This window comes from Lipotes vexillifer, unplaced genomic scaffold (genome assembly GCF_000442215.2).
Source record: "Lipotes vexillifer unplaced genomic scaffold, Lipotes_vexillifer_v1.1 scaffold590, whole genome shotgun sequence".
In the NCBI taxonomy this organism is placed as follows: Eukaryota; Metazoa; Chordata; class Mammalia; order Artiodactyla; family Lipotidae; genus Lipotes; species Lipotes vexillifer.
The window spans coordinates 2,287,360-2,308,536 of record NW_006778358.1 but is presented as its reverse complement, the minus strand read 5'-3'; the positions used below and the strand labels follow the sequence as shown (position 1 = coordinate 2,308,536).

The 21,177-nt window shown below is 38.4% G+C and overlaps 1 protein-coding gene across 1 annotated transcript in view; it reads right to left on the bottom strand.

Moving 5' to 3' along the window:
* DNAH5 (dynein axonemal heavy chain 5) overlaps positions 1-21,177 on the bottom strand; it is a 207,251-nt gene that overhangs the window by 33,719 nt on the left and 152,355 nt on the right. Inside the window, 6 exon segments of the mRNA XM_007451616.1 lie at positions 752-995; positions 9,241-9,423; positions 10,035-10,128; positions 12,785-12,939; positions 16,094-16,273; positions 19,919-20,122. Coding sequence (XP_007451678.1) covers positions 752-995; positions 9,241-9,423; positions 10,035-10,128; positions 12,785-12,939; positions 16,094-16,273; positions 19,919-20,122 — 1,060 coding nt within the window.

The following is a 21,177-nucleotide window of genomic DNA, read 5'->3' as shown; positions in this document are numbered from 1 at the left end:
ACTCTTTCATAGGTAGAAAAGACAAACAGTGGGACAGCATGGATTGTATTGTAACATCCAGCAAACTGTGTAGGCATTGTTAAGGACCTCATTCTTAAGCTCCATGAGGAAGCCCTGACTAAACTTGGCCTCAAGTTGGTAAGCCAAGGCATTGCAAAGATGACACTCCTGACTCTCCACCAGTAGATATTGTTTCAATTATTTTTCCAAAAGGCATGATAAATTACTAAAGGAAATTGAATTCTTTTAGCAGGTTCCCTTTGTAACCCATGAACAACACTGATTTGCTGATCTGTGGATAAGGTTGAAGAGTTCCCATGAGACCAGAGAACTACCTGGACTCTTGGGAACTCTACAGGACTACAAACAAAATACAGGCTTATTGTTACCAGATGATAAACAACTAGTGAACAGCCCACAAATGCAGCACAAATTCCTCAGACTTCACTCGTTTTTAGTCTGATGTCTTTAATAATTCTCCTCTTTACTTTCTGGTTTAAAAATAAGTTCACAGGAAACTTAAAGAATTTGCCAATAACATGAATTATAAGCACCTAGAAAATTTACACCATTATAAAATTTCTTCTTCGTCTCAATTTTACTGAATATTTAAAGAAATGCCACAAAATATTTAAAGAAATGGCCACCCCACGTTGCATAGTTGTTTTCATAACATCCTTACTTCAATTTCTCTAATTCTCATTTCTCGCTTCATTTTCCTGTGACATTTGTCTTTCATTACCAAACTCACCAGGTCTATATTCCTCCCGGGCTGAGTTAATTTGAATTTCTGTCTCAGCTGAAATTTCCAGCTTCTGTGTCACCTCCTCGGCCGTCTTCTTTGTGTTACTCAACACAAGGATGATACCGTCATCTTCCACCAGGGACCCCTGGGTACTGGTCAGATGGTAAAGCAAATTATCTTCTAGCTCCTTCATTCTCCTCTTGTTTGCAGTTACATCTCCCATGAGATGAGTTCTTTCTTTCTCCAGTTCCTGTTAATTTGCATAAATTTTTTTTTTTTTTCTTAATGAACACCTATGGTTTCGCCATTCCTTAAAAAGTTTACCTATGGGGCTGCTCTCGAGTTCCTGTACTGTCATTATCATATTTGACTGCAGGAAATACGGACATCAAAATTAGAGGAGGAGAATTAATGGAGGAAAGAAGAATTGGTGGCAAACAATGTAAAATGTGCTAAAAATATTACCAGTATTAAGTATTTACCATCTATTTATTTCCTAAAGTCAACTCATTTTTTTTTTTTTTTTTTTTTTTTTCCTTGCGTTATGCGGGCCTCTCACTGCTGTGGCCTCTCCCATTTGCGGAGCACAGGCTCCGGACGCGCAGGCTCAGCGGCCATGGCTCACGGGCCCAGCCGCTCCGCGGCATGTGGGATCCTCCCGGACCGGGGCACGAACCCGCGTCTCCTGCATCGGCAGGCGGACTCTCAAGCACTGCGCCACCAGGGAAGCCCAAGTCAACTCATTTTTAAGGGACTTCTGTGATCATATTTACTCCTGTTTTGAAACTGAAATTTATTTGAAGACAATATATGCGTCTCGGATTAAATACATTTACCTCTGTTTGGTTTCTTGTTCAAAAGGGCTCTATTGTTGTTTGAACGTGATTATTCTCAACTTGTGTGTTGAAATAGTATCCAACTCTGTGACAAGCAAGTGTCCAAAAGTTAGGCAAACAAACTGCGCTGCTACTGCAGGTACATCTAAATTGAAAAATCATCTTGACCTGAAAAGAAAAGATGCTGTCCTCTCCAAGAGAAGGGACATTCTGAATCCTTCCTAAAAGGCCTTTATGGGTAACTGGGGAGAGAATGGCTTTGGAAGATTATTGCCTTTATTGGCTATTTCTTCCTTTTGGTAGTTTGGAGAGGGAGAGACAGTGAAAGAGAAGGAAAGAAAAGATGGGGCTGGTGAGGGTGAGGGAAGGAGGAAACAGCCATGACACTCAACAAGCCAAGGGCAGCAAGAAACCCAGAGGCTGGGAGATGCTGCCAGCACCAAGTCAAATTGTACATGAAAGTCAAATTGTTTCATGAGAGACTCTAACTTGAAGTTAATAAAAGATTCAAAAGAGGAAAAGACAATGAGGAAATAGAATTTAAAATCTGAAGAGAAAGATACACATTAGCAAGTTTGCTTGAAAAGCTTTCTAAATATACTGTCTGTTGACAAGGTACCTATGCTTACCTGCATTACTAAAAGTTATGCACATTTCAGTGTAAATACAATATGGGGAAACGAGGGTTAAATGCAGGCGACTTGAACAGGAGAGCACTGTCGGCAGTTCCAGTTGTGCGGGTACCTGGGCATGTGATACCAAGCTCACACTGCTAGAGCAGCTTCAGAAAGGTAAATACTCAGTTAGGTATTCTGGATATGGCTCAGCAGGTTTTGTAGATTCTACTCCCTACCGAGAAAACAACAAATCTAAAGTTATATGCAGTGATGAATCACACGAAATCATATAAAACATAATAGGACTATTCATTAATTATGTGATTATTTACTCTCTTTCTAATAACATATAAATTACTTAATAGTTATGCTCCAAGGATTTTTTGGTTCACTGATACATTCTCCAACTCTTAGTACAATGTCGGATACATAGCAGGCTCTCAATATTGCCCAGTGAATGATTAAATGCTATACCCCTTTTCAAACTGATAAACTGAAACACATTAGTGTACCAGAAAATCTAGTCATGTCGTAGTGCCAGAAATACAGACATGAAAATTCTCCCTTTGTAACAAAAACCATGAAGTTAAAAATAAAGGTCATGGTAGCAAAACTGCACGAAGGCAAAAAGCAAGGAGCACTGGCCTCTGCTATACGTTCCAGCTAGTTAATCACCATTGGTTAAACAGTTATGGTAGGTGGGACCCTACCAGGCTCCCAACTCATGCTCTGAGCACAGTGAGTCAGGTCTGGGAACATTCTAGAAGAAAGAAAAATGCCCTCTTTAAGCAAAACAAAAGCTCAAACTTGCATCAATTCTTAATTCTTTGAGATACAGCAATGCAATTAAGACCTGCTCTTACTGTCTTTGCTTCCATGTGTTATTTGGTTACATTTGAAAGCTTCCTTACTGGTCATTTTATTTATTTTTTTTTAACATCTTTAGTGGAGCATAATTGCTTTACATTGCTGTGTTAGTTGCTGCTGCATAACAAACTGAATCAGCTATACATATACATATACATATATCCCCATATCCCCTCCCTCTTGCGTCTCCCTCCCATCCTCCCTATCCCACCCCTCAAGGTGGACGCAAAGCACCGAGCTGACCTCCCTGTGCTATGCAGCTGCTTCCCACTAGCTACCTATTTTACATTTGGTAGTGTATATATGTCCATGCCACTCTCTCACTTCGCCCCAGCTTACCCTTCCCCCTCCCGGTGTCCTCAAGTCCATTCTCTACGTCTGCATCTTTATTCCTGTCCTGCCCCTAGGTTCTTCAGAACCATTTTTTTTTCTTTTAGACTCCATATATATGTGTTAGCTTCCAGTATTTTTCTCTACCTGACTTACTTCACTCTGTATGGCTGAGTAATATTCCATTGTATATATGTGCCACATCTTCTTTATCCATTTATCTGTTGATGGACACTTAGGTTGCTTCCATGTCCTGGCTATAGTAAATAGTGCTGCAATGAACACTGGGGTCCATGACTTTTTGAATTATGGTTTTCTCAGGGTATATGCAGAGTACTGGGAATGCTGGGTCGTATGGTAGTTCTATTTGTAGTTTTTTAAGGAACCTCCATACTGTTCTCCATAGTGGCTGTATCAATTTACATTCCCACCAACAGTGCAAGAGGGTTCCCTTTTCTCCACACTCTCTCCAGAATTTATTGTTTGTAGATTTTTTGATAATGGCCATTCTGACTGGTGTGAGGTTATACCTCATTGTAGTTTTGATTTGCATTTCTCTAATGATTAGTGATGTTGAGCATCCTTTCATATGTTTGTTGGCAATCTCCTTACTGGTCATTTTAATTCATTTATTTACTAGATAATAATCTTGTATTTGAGACAATGTAGAAATCAGTATAAACAAGTGACATTCAATGGTTACTATAAAATTCCTTTCCATGGGCAGTTATAATAAATGCACTCACAATATGGTTACACTAGGAAACAAAGTGATAATAAAATTAAATGGAAATAATTCAAATATTTTTTATTGCCAAATTCTCAAATTTTACACACTCTTGCCATATACTTAAATTTTACACACTCTCATTATCATTTCTGAGTTCTTAAAGGTGAGCCTGATAGAAGTCCTCACATGAAGACAGGTAAGGAAAGGAAAGTAAAGCAGTGAGAAGAGTGAGCATTTTGATATCAGGAAGACACGTTTAAATTCTAACACCCAGGACTTATTAACTGCATGACCTTGGCCATGTTATGCAAGTTTATAAGCCTCAGTTTCTTCATCTGCAAAATGGACATAAAAACAGCTCAGAGAGTGATTGTGAGGATATCATTAGCAAAGAAGCTCAAACCAGTGACTGGATCATGACAGCTGCTCAGAAGACGTCTCTTCTCTCTATCCCCTCCCTTCATTCGTTTCCAGCATGGATTTTTCAGGTGCATTGTAATATTTATTTGGAAATGAGTAGTTTGAAAAGTAAAATTATAAGTTGGTACAAAATAAATCACACTTTAGAATTTCATGTATCATTGTAAAAGCATAATAAAGGAGCTGAAAGGGATTTTTTTAAAGGAGAACTTTATAATCTTGCACTTACAATGCTAAGGATGCATGCTTTCATGTCTGCTGGAGATGAGACCATGGGCTATCAAATCCGAAATCTGTACCAAGTCTTACTGAGCCTTCCTGCATAAGCCTTCCTCCATTTTTTTCCAATTACATAGCAATTGCCCTAATGTAGGCTTTAATTACTGCTCGGGGGACTACACTAACCATAACTGGTCTCCCCACTGATCTTTTGCTCTGCCATCACCCCCTTTTCTGCTCCCAGTCATAGAGGGATCTCCCTTTACTATTTGGAAAGGTCCAAAATTTTCAACATAGTTTGCAAAATCTGTTACAACCTACATTTCCAATCTCATCTCCACTTGAGAACTACAGGATGGAGACTAAAATTGTGCCTCCACATTGCTTATGAAAACCATTATTAAGAAAATAAACACACTTATTAGTAATACATACAATAAGGTACAAATTATTCCTTTCCTGATTTTAAAGATAGTAAGTAAAAGCTTGAACATTATTGAGTTGATTATGGTCAATTTAATGTCATTGTTAACAACATTAATTAAATAAAATTGTCACTTAAAGACATGCTTATATTCCCAAAGGATTAAAATAAGGCTAAGGAGTACATTTCCCCCATAGTTTGAAACTGATGAAATAATATACTCTAAAGTAAATACTACAACCTAAAGTAATATTTGGAATTCCAAAAGCAAACTGTTCATTAAATAGCACACCAGTGGCCAAACAGTAGAATATAACAATAGTTATGGGGCAAAGAAAGATACCTCTGAAAGAAAATAGAACAATTGCTATTTGCTTTTCATTTGAGTTTTAAAAATGGAAAATCTATGGGATAAAGTTTTAGGCGTATTTTAATTTGTATGACAGATTTAAACATATTTCTGTTGAACTACAACTTTAGTTCCATAATACAGTTCTTTTATAAATTAATACGAGGGGGCAAAATTAATCAAAATAATTTTGTCTATTAGCATTTTTCCCACCAAAGGGATTATCTCTTAGGGCTCACACACACACACACACACACACACACACACATTTGTGCTATGTATTCTATATATTAAGACCACAACGTAAAAATTTTATATAAACTGTGATAATGTGAAAAGTATCCCTGAATTGAATAAGAAAGTACATCAGTGATTCAGTACAACTTCATGAAATGTACTATTGATTAATTACACGATCAAAAGTTAAGTGGCTCAACAAGGATGCAAATGAAAACTCAAATTCTTTCTGTTCATAAACTTCAACTATAACCAAAGTTTTGGAATCAATAAAAGGAAATAGATGACAGCCTTCCACAGTTCTCATTTTTAACATATCACCCAGGCTTTATTCCCAAAGATTCTTCCTCTCTCTACCTTGCACTGGTAATTAAAATGAAAGATTAAACAACTGAACTCAGAAACAGATTTATTTTTTCTCTACCACCAATAACAATGGTGATAACAATGTCTATTTAGTGTCTTTATTAAGTTATTTCCCATGTCAGTTCCACCAAGTTTAGGTCCTTCCAGCTCCAAAATAAATAAATCATACACCTGTTTGCTCATCCGAAATTCTGAACAAGGATGACACTTGAGGCTTTGTATTGTGCGGCTAGTAGAAGCTATTAATTGATATTAATAGTTTTCTCCTAATAGTACATAGCTCTCTTTGAGATTCTTTCTTATTCTCTAGGATCAAGGTGAGAGTGACCCGGAGAGACTAGGTTTCTTTAAAGGAAAGTTTCTAGAGGGCTACAGGTTTGCTGCCTATTTAAAATGGTCTTAATACATCACCTTCTGATGACAGCAGCAGGCTATCTAAATATACTCACAGGTACATCAGGTGAACAATTGAATATGACCTTGATGTGAACTTGAACAGCCCATGCATTTAAAAAGACTGCCTTGAAGCACACAGAAAAGTATAAAGTCAGTTAAAAATCTGCCTTCCTTGCTTTCATAGGCTCTGAGGTTTCCCTTTGTCTCTTAAGCAAACAAACCTGCTCAGGCTGTATAGCTGAGCATTCATGAGACCAGATCCTGCATGATAATAAGGTTCCTCACTGCCTGTATTCCCAGAACACTGGACAGCTGGTGAATTTATGGACTCAAAGAACTAAGAGTAGCCTTTCCCTTGTATCCTAAGGTACTGTTCCAAGCTGCCTTTCACAAGAAGAATCAACAGACCAGTGAAGGCATAACTCATCCTGACTGAAGATGTTCACCATTTGTTTCAATGTTCCCTACATTTAGGGAATTTCTTAGATGCTTTCCAACATCAACTTCCTATCTGTGGGATCTTCCTAGCTTGCAAGAGCCCCCGCCCTTGGCCCAATAACATTTCATATTGATATTTTTACCATCACCCAAGATGTGATCATAGTAAGAGAGACTTCCAGGTCGCTGAAGTCAAAGAAACAATTTGGACTTAACGTTTTAGATCTGTATCCATAGGCACAGACATAGGCTCTTTTCCACTGAGTCACTAGATGATTAAAAAAAAAAAAAAAAATGCCCTGAAAGCACCAGAGACCAACTCAGACCCACTTGCCACCACCCAGGCTGAAAAGATTCAGAAAAGTGAACAGATTCAGGAGCACGGTGGGCAGAAAAGATGCTGCAAAAGGAAAAGCTGCTGGCAGAAAGGAAGCTACTTAAAATCCACCACAAATAAGTCTAGCAGCTCACTTTGCTTTAGAGAAAAAAAAATACAGATTACGTGTTGTATTCTAACGTGGTTCAGGGTAAAATGACTATTAGAACAGAATGAGTGTCACGTCACTCTGACCACACTTTTGGGAGAATCATTTCCTTTGAGCCTGGGACAAATTCTGATAATGAGATGATGTAAGAGAATAATGTCTGAAGGCACCCAACTTTCCCAGAAAGTAAGAAAAAGCCTGGCCTGGGATCCATACTGGCTTTTCAAGGCTGTTCAAAATCTTCCAGTGAGCTTCAAGTGCCCCTTACTTCATCTTAAAACTCTGCTGCAACAATTACAGCTCAGTCCTGGAGTTGTTGCTGTGTTTTGTTGCAACCAAAAATCTGGGAAGCCAAATTATTTTTTCCAAGGAGACTGTATTCATCTCAGCTGAATAGTAAGAAAGCCGAGGACAAGGATATTATTCAAAGTGCTATCAAAGCCCCTTATCTACCTGAAGCCAGCACTACAGGTGAAAGCAGAGCCTACAATACGGGCAATGGATACTGCCCGAAGACTCTCAGGGATGCGCCGGCTCCACAGATATGCTGTTGATCAAGAACCCCTGTCCTTCCTGAAATAAGGGTGTGGCAGCGCTAAACTTCCTCAACCACCTCTACTGAGATTTCAAAAATAAACAAGTATGTATTTGGAAGGATGTTATTTCTTCAACAGCCAGTCTGTGGTAGGAACGCTAGCATCGGTTCCTGCCATACTGAGGTCAGCAACCATGTGAATTTATGAAGTTGGATTAAAGGCTTTTAATGCAATTTCCAACCGTATAACTCTATGATTTATGTACAACAAATTAAAAAGTAAACAGAGAAGATTCATAAAAAAGGAAGAGGGGAAGAGAGAGAGAGAAGGAGATAAACATAAGGAAGGGCTCAGAAGAGCAAGCATGGTACGACATACAGAAAAGGTAAAAAGAATGGGAGGGACAGATTTCAAAGGTTTTGCCAATAGATTTAACCTAAATAACTCTTTAGGTCAGTGTAGAAGGGAGGTATAAAGTAAACCAAACTCCACATTGCCATCGAACTCAGGAAAAAAATCGATAGCAACTTTCAGAGTTCACGCAGTTTCACCAAAGCAGTCCTATTAAAATCCTCCAGACTTCTTTCCTTAAGACTCAGATGTTCCCCAGAGAAAATGGTGACTCAGAACACAGAAGTTATAAATTATTGGCCATTTTTCATTGAGAGAAAACAGAAATGGAGTTATGCTTAGAGCATAATGAATCCAGTAGCCCTCAGAAGGTGCACAGTGAAATCTACTGTCACCAACTTCTGTCTTCCCACAACATACACAGAGCTATCTTGGATAACAAATAAGAATTGGCAATGTCACATTATCTGAGTAAAACATTTTAATTTTATATTCCAAAAGCATAATAATGAGTCGAATGAAAGAAAAAACTAGATGTGTACTAGACATCTAAAAATCAACAGGTGACTAGAATTAATAATAGAACAAACTTCAGAAAAATAAAGTAATATAAATCCAGAACAATGATGCTGATACTGAGACTGATAGTCTCATAGTTACACCAGTCCCCTATATAAAATCAACTGATGATCTATATGATTTATGCGATGCAGATGCAACATATTGGGTAGATAATTAGTTATTAGTTATTTAAGACACTTGGAAATTAATAATGGAAGAAACATAGGAATTAAAGGAGGGGACTCAATCCTATTACAAATTTCATCATATCATTTTTGTCAATGAAAACATCACAACGTGATGCAGAAAGTGGTAGGGCCATACTTCACTCACCTGCTTCTCTGTGAGAATGACTCTCCCCAGTAACTGATCTTCTAGACCTTTCGTGGTGACAGTGAAGTCGATGATGGAGGTCCGCGCACTTATTTCAGGGGTGTAGGCTGGATTGGGCAGCTTGGTGGTAATGTAGAGTCTGAAGCCATCCATCACATCAACCTCTTTGTCACCGACCTTCACCTTTTTTATAAAAAAGAAAGTTAAAAGTAATAAAACAGAGATACACCTTACTGTGTGCTTTTTGTATAGGATCCAGTATTGCTTTTAACAGCTATGTACCAGGAGATCATCTGTATACTAAAAAAGAAATGGTCATTAGGCATTCACAGGGCTTTAAGCCACTAGGATGAAAGGAAAGAAGGATGGAAATAAGAGAGGAAGGAAGGGAGGGAGGGAGGGAGGGGGGAAGGAAGGAAGTTAATTCAATATACACCATATAATATATAGAGAATTTATCACCAAAATTGTTGTGGTCATACTGCAGAAGTGAGATGGATTCCCCACCCAAAATTTGGTTCAGAAGTCAAGACTGATGATGTCACTCATGTAACAAAAAGATATGAAAATGTTTATTATTCATATGAGACTTTCTGGAAATATTAGGGTAGGCTCCCAAACAGGTCCAAAATAAACCTCACTTGAGAGAGTAGGGAGGGGAAGCTGTTTTAGGGTTTTATGGTGGTTACCCAATGGGGCTGGGATGAAGTTTCCCAGACATGGTCATGAGCAGAGAGCTGCATGATTTGAACTTCCCACCAGTGCCAAAGGAGAGTGGACCCGCGTTTTCTTACCAGCTTGCCCAGATTGGGGATGGAAGGGGAGAGGGTCATGACAGGGCTTGAAAACTGTCCAAAGTCAAATATCACAATTGAGTCGGACTTTATTCTACAAGTGAGGTAGATATTCCTAAAAAGACGGCTGTTGATCCCAACTCAGGAAGCGTAGAAGAGAAAAGCAAATGCCTCAAATCTGAACTGCTGCTGTTCTATAAGGAACATGAATTGCTATTGTAATAATAACACAATACAGTGTTTTTCAGAAGCAAGATATTTGTTCCAGTTTGTTCTAGTCTGCTCTGTTTTCCTTCCCGCTAGAGTTAATGCAGAAAACCCAAAATCCCAGCTGAGAGGTGTACCCGCACATCGACACCATCCATATTTGTTTGTTTGTTTCTCCCCAAGAAGAAAGATGTCAGCTGGAAGTATAATACGACATCATTTATTTCTGCCTACCTTTAAAACAAACTTTTCGCATGACAGATATTTTTAATAAGTTATCCTCCCTAAGTTCCCCAACCCCACTGCCATGTGGCCAAATAAAAAATGGCCAACCCCTCCCCTCCTGGCTGTTGCTTTCTGGAAACCCAGGCTCCTTTGGGGGACTGGGAAATGGAGGATGGGAGAGGAGCAAATGAGCACACAGGAGTGAAAAGCAGGTTTTCCCTCCAAGCCTGGCTAGGGGAATGTGCAGAATTCCTTGCGTTCCGTGGGTAGTGCCCCCCGGCCCTCTCTTTCCTAGTGCCCCAGAGTTTGACTAGCTGCCCAGAGGCCCTGTGGAAGCGGACACTCTGCAAAGGCACTGACTGCCCCGTGCACAGAGCAGCAGGACACACACCCCTCCAGGGACTGCACAGACCTGGTTGTGAGGTTGCCAGTCATGACCATGAGCTGTAGACTTGAGAGCCCTCCCCTGGCCCCTGTAGTCTGTAACCCTGTGGACTCTTCACGGAGCCCCATGGAGAATGAAGGAGCAACACAATGACTAAAGGTCAAGTTCACTCCAACATGTTGGGAGCAGGTGGATACACAGCCAGATTTTGTTTTCTTAATGAAAAACATTTGACATTTGTTGAGATCCAAGTTTTAAAGTTAGAGCCACACCTTTATAGTAGCCATTCTTATGTGGTCCTGATAATTGCTTACCTAACAAATAGTGGATATTCAGAAACAAAGAAGCTTATTGAGCGAACTAATGCAAAATTGTTCAAACTGAACCATAATAAAATGAGGCCGTAAAAATATTTTTACAGTACGTAGTAGTGCTTCCTGATATAGGTGAGTGTCTAAATGGTAGAAATTAATGTGTCTTCCTCACAGTTTCTAAAGGAGACGCTCAAATTGCAAAGTTAATTTTCTCTTCATATTATGGTAGTAAATTTCAGAGAACATAAATAACAAACCCAAATAGGTGCTATATAATTACTTCTCTAAAATTTCTGAAAATCTCTTATTTTGTTTTCAGGAGACTTATCTTTAAGAGGAAATACCATACATCTTGCACATAGTGAAACTGAAATGTTTATCTAAATTCCCTCATTGGGACCCCTATAAGGGAACAGACTAACAGAGCAGGAATCTCAATCCAGCCTAGTGAGGGCTGAGAAGAGGCAGAGGTTGGTTCCGTATAATCAAGGAAAGAATAGAGAGAATCTAGCTCTTATTTAACAAGCACAGGTTTTCTCAGAGGCAGATACAGATTTTTGTGAGGCCAGATGCTTATCTAAGCTGGGGGCCACTTTAAAAAAAAATCATTAAAGAATTTTTACAAATACAAAATACCAAAGTGAACATGTAATGAGAATTGGGGAAAGAAATCACTACAAAGTCCTCATAATTGAGAAATTCAGGTACCTTTCCTCTGGGATCTCTAGGTATTTTATCTGAATGCTTACACACAAATGCTTGTCAATCATAATCTGGTTTCCCCTCCCCACAGAACTCTCTACAACTCCCAGTCACCCCAGCATTCATGGGGCCTGTGCAAGTGAGGGGCCAGAAAACTTAAGCTACATTAGGTTTATGTTAAATCTGCCTCTATTACCAGAAGAAGGAGGCCCCAGTGGAGCCGGAATGTGTATAAATCAACTAAAGAGTTTGCTGCCCAGTGGAGAGGAAATATTACGAGCCTCGATTCTGAAATGTGCTAAAGTTACAAACATGCATAGGCTGAGAAGGCTGTAGGTGGTCATTGTCACTGGGACACAGCCACGTGGTCAGGCACGTTGATCCATCAGAAAGACCCGAGTAGACATCAGAAGATCAAGGTCTAATCCAGCCCTCTGACCAATGCCCATGACCGGGAGTCCTCCTCTTGTCCTCTCTGGGCCTAAGTTCCTTTCTTTAAAATGAGAGTAAAATAAAAATATCTACCCTGCCTACCTTGAAAGATTCTTTCAAATATTAAATGAGATAAAATGGGAGGACTTGATTTGAAAATATGTTAAAAATGCTACACAGGATGCTGTTATCCTCATGGTTAATAAGGAAACTCAGAACATCCGTGTTCCAGCAGTAACTTCTGTTTTGGCTGAATATCCTGACCTCTCACCAGAGGTCCTCGGTGTACGTCAGAAACAAACTCCAGGGCTTAGCGAGGGAGTATGTGCTGTGTGTGTATGTATGTATATGTGTATTGTATTGTATATCAATTAAATGAATCCCTGCTGGAAACCAAACCCTTGGAGAGAGAAAGCAGGAGAGGAATGAAGGGCTGACCACAGCCAGGAGGGCCTGTGACGTCACCACCCGCCCCAAACCCCTACGGCAAGAAGACAGTGACCTGCTTTTCGGTCATGGCCTGTTCATTCTCGGCCTGCGCCACATCCAGCTCGGCTTGCCTGTAGTCCAGCTCAGCCTGGGCCTTCTGCAGATCCTGCATGGCCAACACGTAGCGATTCTCCTGCACCACCAGGTTGGCCTGCACGGGACACACACAGGGTGAAGAGATGGGCAGCAAACCGAACATCCAGCATGTCGGAGTCTGAGAGCTCAGCAGCCACGTGTTACACCTGTTCTTTGATCCACCCCTAGACTCCTTTCAAATTGCATGGTGAGGAACAAACCTTAATGTGAACTTGACATGTTTGTAAGCAGAAAATTATAATTCATTAGAAGAGAGTCAGCAAATTTTTTCCATAAAGTTCCAGATAGTAAATATTTTAGGCTTTTGGGGCCAACAGGAAAAATCAAGACTATTGTTCAGGTACTTAATTTAAAATTTCACGAGCCATACAAATACAGGTGGTGGGTTAGATTTGGCCTGTGGACCACAGTTTGCCAATCCCTAAATCAAAACATTGTAATATTAAATGTATATAGGCAAATCACAGAACATTTTAATATTGAGTTGTAGAAAAAAAGAATCTGAATATTTAGAACCATCTGCCTAGCAGGGCTCATCACGTTAATGAGGATGTTAAAACAAGACAAAGGATGAAACATGATTAACCACTGAATATAAAGATCTAGGTTTTATGGGTGGTGATGGACTTGATAGCATTCCTGTCATTTGCATATATTGCTTGCCATCCAGAAAAGAACAGATACTTGAGCTGTGACCAAATAATAATATTTGCTTTTAGGAAGCTACTAAAAAAGACTCAAAAGACATAATCAAAAGCAATACTGGAAAAAGATGAGGTGTAGAAAATAGTCTATGCTTGCAGGTATTAAAATCCTTTCGAAAAATATTTGAAATCAATGTTCTCCCTTTAAGACTTACTAAAGTAACCCACTAATGTCAAACTATCGCAGCCCAAAGATCTTGAATATTTTCTAGGACTTTACTCAAGAGGGAAGGGGATATATATATATATACATATAGCTTATTCACTTCATGCTACAGGAGAAGCTAACACAACATTGTAAAGCAATTATACTCCAATAAAAATAATAATAATACAAATTGTTTTAAATGAAACTCTCAAAAGCTACTAATCAAAGGGTATAAAATCTTTCAAATCCAGCTGCTCACCTTAGAAGCCATAAGACTCTATTAAGATTACTTAAACTCTGCAAGCCTCAGTTTCTCCATTAAGATATTGAAAAACTACCTCCTAGGATTTGTGAGTGTGTGTGTGTGTGTGTGTGTGTGTGTGTGTGTGTGTGTGTGTGTATTACATAAAATAACATATGTAAAAACCCAAGTGTGGGACCTGGCACATAACAAGAGTTTGATTAAATAATACGATAGATATTATTATTTTTATTATCCGTGTTCAACATTTAAGACTCTACTGTTGTTATGTTTTGCTTATGTAAACTAACATTTAATGGTTTTCAAAGAGTGTCCAAGGAGAAATCTCATATGAATGACATTGAATAGAATCTAAATTGCTACTCTTATAATTAAATTTGTTTAAGTTTACTCACTACTAGAAGTCACTTGGCCCATCTATAGGAATTGTAAGATGAAAGAAGAGTCTCCTTCACTAAGTAGTGGTGAAGAGGTTCCCACAAGAGTTTAAGGAGCGTCCTCAATCTCTCTTTACTTGGGAAGCAGGAGTTCGCAAGTGAAGCCCCTCCAGGAATAAGTGAAGTTAGAGCTCGTGGTCTGTATTTCTTAATATATTGAGCAGAGCTGCCGATGATAACCTGCCCTTTCTTTGTCTTCTACTTCCCTCTAAGCAGTGACTGTGTAGCATCTACATAACTACATTTATTTTTCTGACAATGGCAATTAGGAGAGACCTGACAAACTGAAGACTCCCAGATGCTGGATGCTCCTAAGGACATAGGGGGCACAGAACAGGCTTCTCAGAAGAGAAGCATAGGTCCCCCCTCCTGACTGTATTCCCTTCACTTCCTACTGTAGGACCTATGTTGTCCTGGGACTGGGTGGAGCCTGAAATGTACAGAATGTAAGGGAGGAGATGTCATCGTTCTTATGTAAAGCTTGTTCAGAGCATCCATTATTTTGTACTGGTTTCAGCTCATTTTATTTAAAGTAACTACAACAAAATAAAAACTCCCCATTGTGAATTCAACTGTAATTCCCTTAAGGACACTTATGTATGCTTACCCACTGGAAAAATTTGCAAAGGATGCCCTGTACTTTTCACTGGATATAGTTGTTATAATTCAGTCAATATCAGAATGCCCGATTGTGAGCTATGTTGGAGTCTTCATTGGTCCCCAAATCCACAATGCCCAAAAGCATGACATCAACTATTTGCTCTAAAAATCTCTGAGCCAAATGAATCCCTTCTCTTTTAAGTTGCCCTGGGACCCCAAGGACCTCCACCACTGAATAAATAGCCCTGATATGGGAACAATGAGAAAATAAAATGGGACTTGCAACTGGATCCCTATGTTCTTTTCATTCTTGATTATTTTTAGCATGATTATTAAGTTCCTTGGGTAGTTTATAAGTGTACGTGGATTTTAGTTGATGGCTGAGTAAGATCAGACTTACAAAAAGCAAAATAATCGACAAAGCCATAACATATGAGTTCTGAGGCATCAGTATTTCATTTTCAAGACAGGTACTTGCCTCTCCATCTGCTAAAGACTGAGTGTCACTGAATGCTGGGGGGATGTGGACAAATGAAGCTGAGAAATGCAATTACTCAAAGGGAAACACTGGTATGCTCTCAAATCATTTTAAATAAAGGATGATATTCAGTTTCTTTCCTGAGGGACAAAAGAGGGAGACGGAATAAATGCTATGTTGTCCCCGCAGCCAAGACCAGACACCAGTGACTGTGTCCACCCTGCCTCATTAACAGGAGTCCCTGGCAGGAGATCTTGGACATTGTTGGTGAATCCTATGCTAGAGTTTCCTGTGTTTCTTTTTTTCAAGTTGACATTGTGGAGGAAAAAAGTGTCCAGCAGCCCACAGTGGATTTAGTACCCTTGTAGAGAGTCCATGCTTAAGGCTCAGACAATACCAATTGGAGTTGGATTACAGAGAAGAAAGAAACATCCTATGCTCGGCCTGTCTATCGCTAGCTCTCCCCATGGACTTGGGTACAATGAAACCTGAGGCTTCTGTGTTGCATGAAAGGCAAGCCCAGTTGACCCAGAGACCCCCCTGCCGGCACACGTCCTGCAGTTCCACCAAGGAGGCTTACCTTCAGGGGCAACACCTCTCTGTTTGTAGAAAAGAAGGAAGCCATGGCCTTGGTCCAGGAACAAAGCCCCGCTACATTCCCACATACACGTTTAGCAGTTCCCATGTTGTAGTCTGCCATCTCAAAGTAAGGATTCAAAAATTCTATCACTTCTTCATTGATTGTGTCTTTGGGGAATTGCTATGGAAGAATGGAGTAAAATAAAGTCAAAATACCTCTTTCCATGAAGTCATAATCATGTTATGCTTGGGGCAATGCCACTGAAACAGTTAAAAAACTGTTAAAACCAAGAATGGATGAATGATATCATATTTTGTTGATATTTCAGGTTATTAGGCAAAAATCACATATATTTAGGCGTATGAAATGGTACATATATTTAGCATTGTATATAAAAATGTAAAGCATATATATTTAGACATAAATATTTAGCATTTAGCAGCAACCAAATGCTTAATGCATTCAGAGGGAGGTTCTATTAAACTCACCTGAAATGTGAAGAAAATAATTTGGACATTAGGCCTTCAGGGTGATGAATTAACTTTTAATCATAGAACTATCAAGATTATGAGACAATTGTTCTTTTCTGGAGGGATAAAATTTTAAAATAGTAGCAGAAATTGATTATGAGGGCCTTCTTGTATTAAGAGAGAAGACTGACCAAACAATGAAATTGGATCTTTGAAAAGTGGTGTTTGATCATCTAACCGAGGATAATTAAATATTTTCCAAGTAGAAAGAAATTTAGCACCTAAATAATTCAGAGAAAAAAGCCTTCACAGAACATACATAACACAGAGCAAAACACACTTTCATTCAGACCTCTTTAAATGCAAGTTTCTTTTATGAGACTTGAAAATTAGTGAAGCCAGAAGAATATCTGGGAACAATAGAAGGATGGTGGTAACAAAAGGCAAATAGCAAGGTTGCTTCCAAGAGCAGTGGCTTTGCACCAGGTATATAAGGCAAGTGCAATTCCATCGCACATTTATCAGTGGACACTTTTTAAGCCCCACCCCACCCAAGGACCACTGCCATTCCACACGCTCAGTCTGATTAATCACTACCTCCTATCCAATCAAATAGCATGTTATTCCTTCATGGTGGCCCTTACATCACAGAAGCTTATATTTTAATTATCTGAAATGAGTCTGTATGGCCCACTGGTTTCAGAAGCTATTTGGTGTTATAGCTGCTGTAAGGCACCTCACAAGATGCTCTGGCCATAGCAGCCACTTGGGCAATGATAAATTAAAAACTGAAGGAAAGACAGTGCTGAAGTTACTGCTTGGGTTATGGATGGGGGATGGGTATTCCCAGTTAGTTGTCTCAAGATCTAAATATTAAAGATAAAACAATAGAAGTGCCAGAAGAAAACACAGAAGCATTTATTCTGCCTTAGAGATGGGCAAAGATTTCCTAAACAGAACACAGAAAGCACTGTAAGGAAAATATTGATAAATTGGACTGTACTAAACTTAAGAATATCTCCTTATCAAAAGACACCATTAATGGAACGAACAACTAAGGCAGAAAGTGGGAGCAGATATTTGCAAACATATAAATGACAAATTACCCATATTTTATGTATAAATTCTACAAAATAATAAAAAATTTAAATGTACAGGAGATCTGTACATTTAAATGTACAGGCACTTAACCAAAGAGTTCCCAAAGGGCTCATAAACTGATGAAAAGTTTTTCAGCATCATTTGTCATCAGAGAAATGCAAACTAACCCACAATAATAAGACAACACAACAAACCCATCAGAATAGCTAAAAGTAGAAAATGGTTAAGACATGGAGCAACTTATACACTGCTTGCGGGTATGTAAACTGATACAACAATTTTTGAAACCTCTTTGGCACTATCTACTAAGGCTGATTAAATGTATAACCTAAGACCCAGAAATTCCACTCCTGAGTACAGAGCCGATAGAAGTGAAAACATGCCCACTAAATGACCAATATTCATAGTAGCTTTATTTATAATAGCCCAAAACTAGTAACGTCTCAAAAATCCATCAACAATACAAGGACAAATAAATTAAAGCACATTACAGCATTTCACGCTGGTGCTGGTAGATATAAACTTATGAGAAACGATTACTAAATTTTCAGAAATTTTACAGACTTGTTAAATACAGGCATTATTTAAAATTAAATTATAAAAACTTACAATTAAATGTTATTTTGAACAAAAATAATGTATAGTCAAAAGTCATCACGTTCTAATTATTTTGCTACATTTTACTATCTACATTTTTGAGGTCATTTACATTTATTGTATCTACCCAGTGGGACTACCTTATCACAGCATGCTATCATGTACCTCTTCCCAACTCTACATTCAGCAACATTATTTTGGTAGCTTGAAATCAGCCATTGTGGGGATATTTACACTATGAAAATTGGCAAACACTACAAATCAGAGCTTTTTCTTTTTTCTCACCAGAGAACCAGTTGTTAAACATTTGTCACACACTATTGCATATTCATCTACTGGAAAGCTGTGTAGCAATGAAAAAAGAATGAAATACTGTCCTGTGCAACAATAAGAAAGAATCTCACAGACGTGTTGAACGAATAGAGGTCAAAACAAAAGAGTTCATATGATATGATTTCATATACGTAAATTTCAAAACAGGTGAAACTAATTATCGGGATAAAGGTCAGAATAATGTTTATCTTAGGGGAGATTACTGACTGTGTTGGGACACAAAAGAGATTGCTGGGGTCTGGAAATACAAACCTTGATTTCAGTGTTCATTAACAGGTATAGACATATGTAAATATTCATTAAGCTATACCTTTTTTTAATTAAATTTTTATTTTATATTGGAGTGTAGTTGATTTACAATATACACTTTAAATTTGTGCATTTTATCGTATGTAAATGTTACCTCATAATAAAATTTAAAAGATGCAAATTAATACTCAAAAAATTACAATTGAGACTTGTGAAATAAAAATATATACGTACTCATACACAAATAATATATGCACATATGTTTGGGTTCCTTAAAATGATTTTTTTAACTTTTACTGAAATATGCTGCTGCTGATGTTTTAATATGCCTAAAATCTGCCAGGAAAAGCTCTAATACTTATAATGTCTTATATTTGAAAGAGAAATTCTACTCTGAAAAAATACGTAAATATAAGTTGAAAATATGTATGTAGAGTATTATTCAGGCTTAAAACAGAAGGAAATTCTGCCATTTGTGACAACATGGATGGACCATTATGCCAAGTGCTATAAGCCAGAGAGAGAGACAAAGCCTTCATGGTGTCACTTATAATAGTCAAACTCATAGAAGCAGAGAGTAGAATGGTGGTAGCCAGGAGCTTGGGGGAGGAAGAAAGGGGAAGATGTTGGTCAAGGGTCAAGGGTCACTTATGCAAGATGAGATGGTCCTGGGGACCTAATGTACAGCAATGTGAATATCGTTAACAATACTGTATTGTTTACTTGAAATTTGCTAGGAGGGTAGATCTTAAATGCTCTCACCACAAAAAAAAAAGGAAAAAACGGTAATTATGTGAGTTGATGGATATTTAATTGGCTATTTATTGGATTTAGTGGATGGATTTTGGTGAAATCATTTCACAATGTATTAACATATATCAAAACATCAAGTCATACACCTTAATTATACAAAAGTGTTATTTATCCATTATACCCCAATAAAGATGAAAAAAATTAGTAAGTTAAAAATATGTCCACAGAGTAGATTCTCTTCAGAAACGTCTTCTATTAAAGAACCCAGATACTCTAATGAAGTCTGAGTCCCCTCCTAGCCCATCATTATTGAACCACCAACCTGTAAATTCTGTAAAAAGTTTCCTGCAGTCATCAGTTTTAAAGATTCCTGCCAGGAAGGAATTGTACAGCGTTTTTCTAGGTCAGTTTTCACTGCATTGACTTTCCTCTGAAACAGCAGCAGCACACAATCCATGATCCTCATGATGAGATGTGGGGGTCGGCCCAGAGTGCGGACAGTAGCAATGTCAGAAGGCTTGATGGTCTGGGGAGGAAAGGCGGTCATCACCCAAAATCTCAGACAAGATAAGTGAAAACAAACTTTTACTCCCTAAAGGCTACTATTTCAATGGAGGAAAGCAAAGCATTTTTAAGTTTGATGCAGTCATGGGAGCTAGATGCAGATTTAATCCCCAAGAAAAACCACACATACCCCAAAGTTCACATTTTTACAATTCAAAGTGACAGCCAAAGGCGATATAGTGAGAGGCGTGTTCGCGAGCAGATAAGGAGCTGTGACTTCTCTAAAATTGTAATGACAACTTAGCCTCAGAAAAAAACTTATCTGAAAGGAAAAGAATCATCAGCACTTAAGTAGATTCCAGGGATTCTAAACCAGGAAAACTCCAGAATTTGCGGTGCTTTTTTTTACTCATTAGTTAGGTAGGTCAAGAATCTGCCTCTCTCTCTTAAGACTTGTCACCAGGGACTGACACTAGTTGTAGCCTCAGGGCTGCCAGATTGAATAGTTAGAGGTTTCTTAGCTGGGAACTAACCTTTAAATGATGGAACTTGAGCAATAGGAATTTCACTAAGCTCTTAGAAAAGTTCTGTTCCATTTCTAGTACAGAGATTCTTATACAGAAAATTACTTAATAGTCACCTAGACTTGTTGTAGTCGATAACTGTTCTATCAAACTCTTTATGGAATAAACATTGGAAAAATATTAAAGTATATGACACTGTCCTATTTCTAGGACATAGTGTACATTCATTCCTTCTAGGTCTTGAAAAACCTTCCATCCGATTTGTATTGGCATCCCTCCTGTCAAAGAAAGGTACGCAACCCCCTTCACATCAAAGCTAATGATCTTTTCTCTGAGAACTGGGACAAAAAAGAAGAAAACCACGGAACTTGGTCATTAGAAATTGGAACTATCTACTTTGAAAAGGTTTGTTTCAACACACTAGAATTTGTGAATTCTAGACAGCTGGAAGTGAAGGGGAATTTGTGGTAAAGAACTGGAAATTGCAGATAGACCTTAATTTGAGATGCTTGGCTATAAAAGAAAGGAGAGAAATATAATACCTGCCAATAGG